Source organism: Schistocerca nitens, chromosome 1, assembly GCF_023898315.1.
Source record: "Schistocerca nitens isolate TAMUIC-IGC-003100 chromosome 1, iqSchNite1.1, whole genome shotgun sequence".
In the NCBI taxonomy this organism is placed as follows: domain Eukaryota; kingdom Metazoa; phylum Arthropoda; class Insecta; order Orthoptera; family Acrididae; genus Schistocerca; species Schistocerca nitens.
The window spans coordinates 759176950-759188416 of NC_064614.1; the positions used below are offsets into that span (position 1 = coordinate 759176950).

At 44.0% G+C, this 11467-nt stretch overlaps 1 protein-coding gene across 1 annotated transcript in view; it reads right to left on the reverse strand.

The window, feature by feature from the left end:
• Positions 1–10006, reverse strand: part of LOC126199104 (uncharacterized) — a 47369-nt gene extending 37363 nt beyond the window's left edge. The window contains exon 1 of the mRNA XM_049935895.1: positions 9791–10006. Within this exon, the coding sequence (XP_049791852.1) occupies positions 9791–10006 (216 nt within the window). The remainder of the gene's footprint in view (positions 1–9790) is intronic.
• Positions 10007–11467: the final 1461 nt, after the last annotated feature.

The window sequence follows — 11467 nt, forward strand, 5'->3', positions numbered from 1 at the left end:
TTCCTGAACGTAGTTTTGTGCTAGTATTATTTGTTGGTATTAAGGCTATTTTTTTGTATTTTTAGTAGAGTTTTTATTTTATCCCATGGTTTTCCTATATTTTTTGTTGGTATATAGTTGGTTTTCTTTTCTAATGTAGTTTCTCTCATTAGTATTATTTTATGATTTGTGTGGTTTTGCGGAGGGTGGGTGTTTTTGTTGTATAATTGTAGAACAATATTAGGGTTATAATTGTTGTTGGCTGCGATGTTATTGTACTGTAATTATTTCTTTATTTATCGCCCCTCTTTGCAGTGACAGATTTAGGATTCCGTTAATCATGGGATGAAAGAATTGATGTTTGTGAGACTTTGGATGTGATTATGTATGGTTAATTATTGCATCTGTATTGGTTGGTTTTCTGTAGACCTCAAAAGTGGGTTTGTAGTTGTTGTTGGTTATTGTGAAATCCAGAAAGTTTATCAATTTCCTTTCAATTTCTATTGTGATTTTCATTTCAGGATATAAGTTTTCAATTTCTGGTGTATTTTTTGCATGTCGGGATCATTTCTTTGTATGAATAGCATTGTGTCATCGACATAACAGTAGTATTATACTAAAGGGCTGTTGTGAGCTGAAAAATTGAGTTTCGAATTTATTAAGGAATATGTACGCTATGGTTCCGTCAATATTACTCGCTATAGCCACGTCAATTGGTTATGTGTAAATTTTTTCGCTAAACTGGAAATATTTTTGCGAAAGGGTTATTTGAGAAGTTGTAGAATTTCACGTCTACCTTTATTTGGTAGTTTTTTTGTGTGTCATGAATGAGATTACGGTCTGTGATGTCTATTGTCTTTTGTATGCTTATGTTAGCGTAGAGGTTTTTTTTTATGTCGAGTGAAACGAGTTTGGCATTGTGTAGGATTTGTATGTTGTTCATTGTATTTGCAAGTATTCTGGAATTTTTTATGGTGTAAGTTTTTCCCACATATTAAATATTTCATCAGCACATCGTTGAGTGTTTTCATTAATTCAGTAAGTTGGGCTATTGATACTGTTAACAACTGGATGTGTAGGAGCCAAAATTTAATGTATCTTTAATTGCCCATAAAGTTATGGGGTTCTTGGGTTCATTACAATATTTGTTTTCTTTTTGTAATCTGATATCATGTTGTAATCTTTAATTTTTTGATTTGCGCTTCAAATTTATTTGTTGGATTGGTGCATAGTTCAGTAATGTTTCAAAGAATTGTTTGAGTAATCATTATGGTTAATGATAATTATACTACTACCCTCATCGGATTTAACTGCTATGGCATAGTTATCTGTCAGTTCTTTGCTTGTCTTTTTTTAAGGGTATTATATTCCATTTTTTTAGTTGTTTGTACTTCTGATTTTGTATTTATTTTTATAGCTTTAGCGTTGTTAAATGTGTGTTCGTTTTGTTGTTTAGTCGATAATTTTTCGATGTCTATGGCAATTTTATGTGATATTAAGGTGTTTTTTCCATTTATTGTCTATTTTTGGGATAAGATTGTGCTTAAGTCCTTTGTTTAGTATGTTTTCTTCATCTTTTGCAAAATATATTTTTTGTAGAACCTGGTATGATGATGTGTGTTCTTGGGTGGGTTGGAGTGATTGATGTTGTGCAAATTATAGGTTACTTATTTTCTTTTTGAGCGAATTTTGTATTTGTGTGATAACATGAGAGACATAGTTATCATAGTCAAACGTTAGAGAAGTAACACTGTTGCTCATATGCAGATGCGCAAAATGTACTTCTTGCTTCAAATCTTCTTTTTGTCTCAGTTTATTTTTGATTTCATATCTTGATTTCTTGTTCAAAATTCTTGTACTTGTGTTGCTATGATAGATTTTGTTCTTAACTTAATAAGCATATGAGCTGGGACAATGTTGAGTTTGAGACAGATATTATTAAATATTAGGCTTCCAGAGGATTTATTCAGTTTTATTTTTAAGAGAATTAATCTCAGGAACATCTTTTTTCCTTTGTATGATGGTATTGCCATAATAAAGGAAAAACCAACCTGTTCTCAGAAAAAAGTATTGCATTACTTATTGAACGCCCCTTGTAAATTTTCTCTTTAGTGTTAGTTATAAGGCGTGTTATTCTTTTAACTAAGTCTATAGCACTAGTTTGCATGTGAGTGTAGGTGTTAGCATTAGTAACCTAGCAAAAGTTATGTGAATATGTGTCCACTGAAATACTGACGATTCGATATGTTGACAGTAGTTGAATTAATAAACCGCACATTTAATTCATCTAACATTTTTGTTAGGGGATGAACATTCCAAGTCATCCTTTCTTTAACATGTGTAAAAGTAAAACTGCTGTGGTAATTCCAGCCGAATCAATAACGCTGCTCTATAACGATGCATAGCAGTCAGCTGTCAGCTGAGACCATACAGCAATTGTATGCTACACGTAGCTCTCTTCGAGGTGACACAGTAGTTGAGGTACTAGAATCTTATTTATGCCTTGGGGACGGGGAGGGGGGGGGGGGGGGAATGTCCAGCCATCCAGATTTTGCTTTTCTGTGAATCGCTTAAGGCCTGTTCTGTATTCTGCTGTAGTTCCATTGGACTCATCCAATTTTCTATAACATCCCTCTACAATCCAAGCTTGTGATCCTCCTCTAATATCGACAGTGGGGCGTTAACAATAATCTTCTTTCCTTGAATTTTACACATCTTTTTTACAGATTCTAATCGACCGAGATTATACAAATCTTCTAATCTAACGAGACGATGGAAATGCTATTCAAAGTAGCCATATAACATCTAACATCATCTCTGTGCCCGACTGCAGCGCCGTTTTGAAGTCGGAGGAAGCTATACACTGTTGTTCATAAGTTTGGAAACACTAAGTGTTTATGGACAATGGAAAGGAAGTTCGTCATAAAACAGCATTATATTTTATTTCTAAATGTTTATCAGGCTCAGACAATACATAGGTAAATCCGACTGCAGCACTATTTTGAAGTCGGAGGAAGCTATACACTGTCGTTCATAAGTTTGGAAACACCAAGTGTTTATGGACAATGGAAAGGAAGTTCGTCATAAAACTGCATTATATTGTTTTCTAAATGTTTATCAAGCTCAGACATTACATAAGTAAATCCAATTATTATATTTTAAATTCCTCAAAATTGCCACCCTTTTCTTTAATCATTGCCTTGCATACTTTCAGGATGCAATGTGTCAGCTCTGCCCGGGTTTCAGTTGAAATTAGCCTCCAGTCTTGCTACAGGTCTTTCCGCAAATACGAGTATGTTCCACTAATGATTCCCAATTTTCGGATCCTCCTGTCCAATTTAGCACATGGTAGATCGATTGGGTTACAATCAGCTGACTGGGGAGGCCATTTCAAGTTTTTCAAAAACTTTTTAACCTCTAGAAACTTCACATAGTTCTGACACAAGTGGGATGTATGTTTTGGGTCGTTGTGTTGCTGCAAGGCAAAACCTTTCCCAATCAGATGCAAACCACATATCTTGGGACGTCACTGAAGAATGCCATGATAATTCTTTTGGTTCATTTTTCTATCCCTTCAACAAATCTCCGACTTTATGCCCTCCAAAAGATACCCATAGCATCACAGAACGCTTCTATCGCAGCGGCCCGTTTTTGTTAGAGGGCCCGCACAACCGACACGCGAGACAGGTTGCCGTTCAGGAGCGCGGAGAGAAACATCGCCAACCGACAGAAACAAAAACAGATTTCCAAATAAACATGGACAACATGTGACAGTGTTCCACCAATCGGTACTCATATGACTCATGTAGCACTCTGTTGACCTGGTTTTATAAGCACGCCTAGACAGGCAGACCAGCAGTGTTTACCAACCACTAGGAACAGCTCCGGCGAGTACTTACGCCAGCTCTAGAATTGTATTCACTCGCCGTAGCATTGTAGTAGCACATTGCAATTTGTATTTTGTAGTGTTAATTTTGGTCATTAATTTCTTCCATTGTCTTGTTTCCTTATCTGGTTTGCCACCACAAGAGTTGTGAGGTTTTTTTTCGGTTTGTTCTTGCGTTTAACACTTGGTGTATGCCAAGAAGGCGTTTTCTTTAATTATAACAAAATTTGTTCAAATTGATTATTAGTTCTTTACTGCCGACCACAAGACACTACAGTTATTAGCGACGAGGATAAAACTTTCATTTTAGAACAGAATGGCCTCCTCGTTTAATTCAACAATTGAACCATGAGGAATCCCCTCGAATCTATTGTTTACACACATTAAGGGTTGCCTTTTTGAGCACTTTGACGCACAAATACATGTCATCTCAGCCCGTCAGACTTTCTTCCCTTGTCGAATGTCCCCAGACTTATCGGGAATGGATACGGCGCTCCAGGATCTCTCCCGCGATTGTAAATTCCGGTGCGCCAACGTTGCCTGCGTCTTATTCCTTCCTCTTCGATGATTTGCGACATGGTTGGGTTTCACTCACCAGACGAGGGTCTTCGGGCTGATATTTTGAAGTTACAGGACCCGTCCCTCGACACCTATCTGTCGATCATTCGTGCGTTTGAACAGTCTCACCAGTTACAACCATTGTGTCTTGATCCAGTTGTTTTCGCGGCTCACCAGTTGCCTAGCGTCGAGCAGGAGCCTCGTCGATCCGTTGGACCATTTCGTGACATCAAGTCTTCCACTTGGCTTCCATCCTATCCAGACTGTTTCCGGACTCACCAACGGTTGGAGAGCCCCCACCGAGCAAGATGTACGGCTTGCAGCCAAGCTGGCTATATCACTGTGGTGAGGCAGGCTTTGCAGAAACATAGCGTAGATGCCACGCTTCCTGTAGACATACAGGCTCATCACAAATCATCCCCTCATCACCTGGAAGCCTCGCATTCCACTGACGGACAATTACTCTCCATCATTCCCCAGCTGGAGGTCCATTTCCTCCTTACCTTGGTGATCGCGCATATTCCGTTGGTCTTCCAAATTGACACGGCGTCATCCACTTCTCCTGTGGATGGTGTCACATACCAACGTTTGGGCTCGCCGGCTTTATCCCCGTACACTGGCCGGCCGTAGTGGCCTGCGGTTCTAGGCGCTACAGTCTGGAACCAAGCGACTGCTACGGTCGCAGGTTCAAATCCTGCCTCGGGCATGGATGTGTGTGATGTCCTTAGGTTAGTTAGCTTTAATTAGTTCTAAGTTCTAGGCGACTGATGACCTCAGAAGTTAAGTCGCATAGTGCTCAGAGCCATTGGAACCAACCCCGTACACTCGCACCTTGCGCAGTGTCAGTAATCAGTCCATATCAATCGACAGCGTTTTTTCCACACCAGTCTCTTACAATGGTCATTCCTTCACCGCTCAGTTTTTGGTGGTCGGATCCCCCGGAGCTACTAATTTTCTGGGTGTGGACATTATTGGCTGTCTGGGTTTATCAGTACAGGATGCAGTACAGGTGGTGTCGACTCCCTCATCGGATACCCTCCACACCCCATTGCTCAGCAAATACGAAATGTTGTTCTCATCCACCACACCAGGCGTGAAGGATTTTACCACGCACGTTCAGCTTCTTCCATTTGCTGTTCCTCGTTTTTTTAAGGCCCATCCAGTCCCCTTTGCTCTCCGAGACAGGCTCGAGGTGGAATTTCGCCGCTTGCAAGACGAAGGCATCCTTTCTCCCTTCACGTACAGTCGCTGGGCGACAACTAGCGTGATAGTTGAGAAGCTAAACGGTGTTTTACGCATCTGTGGCGATTTTAAGGTGACGGTCAATTTTCAGTCAGTCATCGATGCCTATTCTGTCCCAGCGGAGGATGACATACTCACTCATCTTGCGGGCTCGACCGTTTTCGCCAAAACTGATTTGCGCGATGCTTATTTGCAGCTGCTGTTGGACGAGAAATCGCAGCAGATCCTAATCATCAATACCTTGTGTGGCCTTTACCGGTACAACCGCCTCCAGCTTGGCATTGCCAGCGCCCCCACCCCATTTTCCAACAGTACCTGGAACGCCTCACAAGCCAGCTACCCAGGGAGGCCAATTATCTGGACGATGTCATCGTCAGTGGCTCGTCCGCGGTGGACCTCGCAGACAGCTGGATCGGCTGTTACAGGCTAACCTGCGTTGACGGTAAGAAAAGTGTGACTTTTCGCCCGAGAGGTCAGCTATTTCGGTTTCACGATTGATGCCTGCGTTCTACATACCTTTAAGGAGTATGTTGAGGTGATTCAAAACCTGCCTCCTCCCACCAACTTGAAGCAACTGCAATCTGTCCTGGGTCAAATGAATTATTATCGGCGTTTCATACCCCACGCCGCCGAGATTTCGGCTCCCCTGACCGAGTTATTGCGCAAGGATGCGCATTGGGTTTGGGACGCTACATGTGAGCAGGGTTTCACACGTCTCAAGACAGCTCTCTCCCGCCCTCCTTGTCTGGCCGCTTATGTTCCTTCCTTGCCCCTCATCGTCGCCGCTGATGCCTCGGACTATGGCCTGGATGCTATCCTCTCGCAAGCGGTCGACAACATTGAGAGGCTGGTGGCTTTCGCATCCAAAAAATTGGCTGACGCTCAAACCAAGCATAGTCAAATTTAAAAAGAAGCTTTGGCGCTGGTTTTCGCCCTGACGAAAATCTACGATTTCGTGTATGGTCGTCATTTCACGCTGCAGACCGACCACAAACCTATGCTTTCTTTGTTTCACCTGGGTGCTGCTGTGCCCACCCAGATGACGTGCCGCCTCCAGCGTTGGGCGCTCTTCCTGGCAACGTTCGACTTTGATATTGTCTACCACACTTCTGAACGGTACGCAAACGCCGATTTTCAGTCCTGGCTGCCTGCCAGGGCGGACCGTGAGTTTGACGCCACCCTATTGGTTTGTTTCCATGTGGAACAGGACGTGGACGCAGCTCTGGACGCGCTTCAATTGGGTGCCACTGCGGTCCGGTGGGCCACTGCTCAGGATCAGACGCTGCAAGCTCTCTGCCGCCAAATCGCTACGAGTTGGCCGACCAGCTGTCGTAGCGTCTGCGATGTAGAAGTCCAGCATTTTTGGGATCATCGACACAGTCTCTTCTTCCACAGTGGCATCATCAATTAGCATAATGATTCTGATATTTCCTAGGTGGTCATACCGTATGTGTTGCGCCGCCATGTCCTCAACCTCCTCCACACAGGTCATTGGGGCATCGTCCTCACCAAACAGCTGGCTCGCTAACACCTTTATTGGCGCTGTTTGGATAAAGACATTACCTCCCTCGTGTCAGCCTGCACGATGTGCCAAATACATCAGGCAACATCCACCTATCAGTATTTTTCGTGGCCAGACGCAGCTGCTCTGTTGGAACACCTCCATTTTGTTTTTGCGGGGCCATTTCATGGTTGCCAGTGGCTCATACTGATCGACCCTGGATCGAGATACCCTTACGTGTCCCGCAAGATGAGTACCATTTCTGCAGAGACTATAAAAATTCTCCGGCGCCTCTTTGCTGTCGAGGGCCTCCCCAAAACGATTGTTGTGGATAATGGTTGACAGTTTACTTCGCCCAAATTTAAGCAATTCTGTACTGGCAATGGAATTTCTTTCATCCATGCCAGCCCATTTCAGCCTGCATCAAATGGCCAGGCACAATGTTTTATGCGGATGTTCAAAACATAGCTCGATAAGCTACTGAGGCATCACCCACTGGAGGTGGCTGTGCTTCATTTTTTGCTAGATACCATGCTGCCCCCATACTGGTCAAAGTCCAACAGAGATACATCACAGTCGACCTTTCTGCTCTCCATTATCTGTTCTGGTTGCCAAGGCTTCTCACCTGCACACCGGTGCACTCCTTTGGCATTGAGCAGGAGGTCCGGGCATGGACATTCTCTCATCCATGGGTGCGCTGGGCACCGTGGTCATCACCAAGCTCTGTGGCTAGGCGATTGCGTCTCTCCAGTGACCCGATGGTTCCACCACCCATCGGCACCTCAACCAGCTCCGCCCCTAACTGGTGGACCACGACGCCCCTGGGGAACTGCCAGTGCCTGTCGCCGGCAGCCCTGTGGCGGAACCTCCGCTTCTGCCACCGTATCAGGCGCTGTCTCTGCCGCCATCTGCCCCTGTTGCATCGCCACCTCCCGCCCCTGCCGGCCACAAACTCATGGGCGTCGACCAGGACGCCCCTACTCCTATGGACGGTTGTGGTGCTGTGCATGGGGTGGGAAATGTAGTGGCCCCTTATTGTAGAGGGCCCACACAACCGACACACAAGATGGGTTGCCGACCCTCTTTCAGGAGCAATGAGAGAAACATCACCAGTGGACAGAAACAATAACAGACTTTCCAAATAAACATGGAACTACTTCGCCAGACAACGCGTGACAGTGTTCCAGCAACTGGAACTCATATGACTCACGTAGCACTCCGCCGACCTGGCTTTATCATCACACCTAGACCGTCAGACCGGCAGTGTTTACCAATCACTAACGTATTTACTTGCCATAGCATTGTAATAGCACGTTGTATTTTGTAGTGTAAATTTTGGTCAGTATTTTCTTCCATTGTCTTGTTTCCGTATCTGATTTGCCACCACAAGAGTTGTGAGGTTTTTTTTTCTGTTTCTTCTTGCGTTTAACACTTAGTGTACGCCAAGAAAGCGTTTTCTTCAATTATAATAAAGTGTGTTCAAATTGACTATTAGTTCTTTCCTGCCGACTGCAGGACACTACACCTTCCACGCTTCACAGCTGGATTTGCTTACTGAGTATTCAAGTGTTCATGGCGTAAACGGCGTACGAATTGACGGCATTTACGTCTAAGTGTTTCGATCTTGGATTCTTCGGTGAATAAGATTCTTTTCCAATCCCATGTTGTCCAAAGTTGGTGCGTGGTAGTCCAATGAAGCCTTTTATTCTTGTTAACAGAGTGCAAAAATAGTTTCCTTGCAGTTGTATAATCCTGGAGGTTGTTTTCTGTTAGATACTGTCTCACTGTTGACTCACTCGCTGGCGTACCCCTAGTTGTGTTTAGTTCAGCAGTCAATTCACAGGTAGTTTTGAACCTATTCCGTTTACAGGCCTCTAACAAATACTTTTCCTGGCGTTCTGATATTTTCCTAGTTGCTCCTGAGCGAGGCTGATCGTCATATTAACCTGTATCTCGATACCGGTGTATGGTATTGACAACTCCGCTGGTGGCACTCTTTAGTTTCTTTGATATTTGTCGGACACTGTTGCCTTTTTGGTGCAAAGGGGTTATCTTTACCAGTGAATCATAAAGAGAGCACTTTGAGGCCATTTTCAGTTACTTTCTCTGAATTTACTACTTTCTTTCACCCCGTGTTCTACCTTCATACAAACGGAAGTACAACTGAACAAACTGTAAACAACGTAACCACTACACAGTCATGCCGTCTACCGGCGCCATCTGGCGTGTTTATTGGAACCGCTTGGACAGGTAAAATCAGATTGTAGAAAACTGAACAATATGTGTGTATACGTACAACAATTATCTGTACAATGCTGTAAATTTCATTATTAGTCGTTTTTTGAGCATACTGTTCTGTATTGTAACCAATAACTCACATAGATGACTCTTATCTTGCTCCGTTGTAATACGCAGCGTCGTGTTTCCAAACTTATAGAGGGTAGCGTACAATTTAGTGAAATTATTGCTCAAAACAATTTGTTTACATATATGTATATATATGATCCTATGAACATATAAAGTGTTCAACTCATGTAATCCGTGAATGACAATTTACTCATGTGAGATCATGCTGGAGGGTACTCGTTTTTCAATTTCCACCAGCCTGTTAGAAAGTTTTTTACCTTCACTGTAATGGCAGACAGCCGTAACAGACTGTAGCCGCAGTCGGTGAGCGCGGTCAGCTCCTCCGGAGTGTCCATGCACAGCTTGGCCCCGATGGTGACCGACGCGAAGCCCACCATGGCGCAGCAGAGCCAGCCGCGCACCAGAGCCAGGGCATCGCCGATACCCTCGCCGTGAGACACCGGTGAGGGCCACAGTCCCAACAGTCGCAGCATGGCTGCGTTGGGACTCACCAGATCCTGGACATCTTCCAGGGTGGCCGCCGTCCGTCTGCGTCCTAGACAGTTCAGCTGCTATGGTTTTTCTGACCGAATACATCAATATTTGTGGCGAACATTGGTTAGTACAAGGGCATCCTGAAAAGCAGAGCCTCCGAATTTTTAATGTGAAAAATCTTAAGAGTTTTTAAAATACAACATGCTTTATCAATATTCTTTATCTTTGTCCTTCACGTCTACATATCTACAGTCTCCACCGCTCGAGGGCTCCGAATTTCAGAGCGTAACATGGCGGTGTGTAACGTAACTATGTCGATCGAATTCGAAGAGTTTGTCTACGCATTAACACCCTCTCTTTCAGCATGACAATGCCGGATCGCACATGAGCGTTGGGACATCTGCAAAAATCCGACGCCTTGGGTTCACCGTCATCGATCACCCTCCATACAGCCCCGCCTTGGCCCCATCGGATTTTCATCTGTTTCCAATACATAGGAAACGCCTTCAAGGATTTCATTTCGATAGCGATGAAGCGGTGCAAGCGGAGGCGAGGTTGTGGCTGTCAACAAAGGGTAACTTTCTATAGTGACGGTATCAAGAAACTTCTCTCGCGCTGCGGGAAATGTGTTCGTCGCCAGGGTGACTATGTTGAGAAATGAATATGTTGACAGGAAGAATAAAGATCTAGAATGTTAACATTTGTTTTATTTAATAACCTTTAAGAGTTAAGAAATTTGGAGGCATCGCTTTTCAGCATGCCCTCATAGAACAAAAAATTAACCCCTTTTAGTGGTCTTCCATTTGAGCCATTAGAACAACGTCACCAGCCATCACAACGTCCCAACTTGCTACTCTCCACAGGCAAATCCTTCAACCATTGCAATCTAGCATCTGTTTGGAAGAATATATGTTGTGAAAATACGTCTCCCTTCATGACAGTGACTAAAATATTTATGGTGCCAAGTCGTTTCCATTCGAGGGGAGTGCTATTTCAATTCACATCTCACTGTACATCAAACTCCTACTGCAAACTTCAACCTATGTGTTCTCATATTCTCCTCCAGCCCCTACAAAGCTACGCAATCTGGCCCAGACGAGCCAATCAGAACCGACCGACTACCGTGTCCTCCTCTGCCAATGGCGTCATTTGGTTTCAGAGGCATGGGATCAGAAAACCGCTCTCTCAGTCGTTTCCACAACTAGTTCTCAATCAATTTGCTCCTCAGCTGGTCTCACGAGACAGACCGAACCCCGTTCCAGTCTTTCCACCAGGAAAAATCTCTAGCAGTACTGGGAATGAATCGAGCCTGGGTCCTCCATATAGCAGCCAGACATACTGACCAGTGAGCTACCGAAGCGGACATACATTTCTTGCGATAATCCTGGGAAAATACTGAAGTACAATGTATTGTGGAGTATTTCTCCGTTGTTTGACGTGATTTTCACGTCCACCTGAAG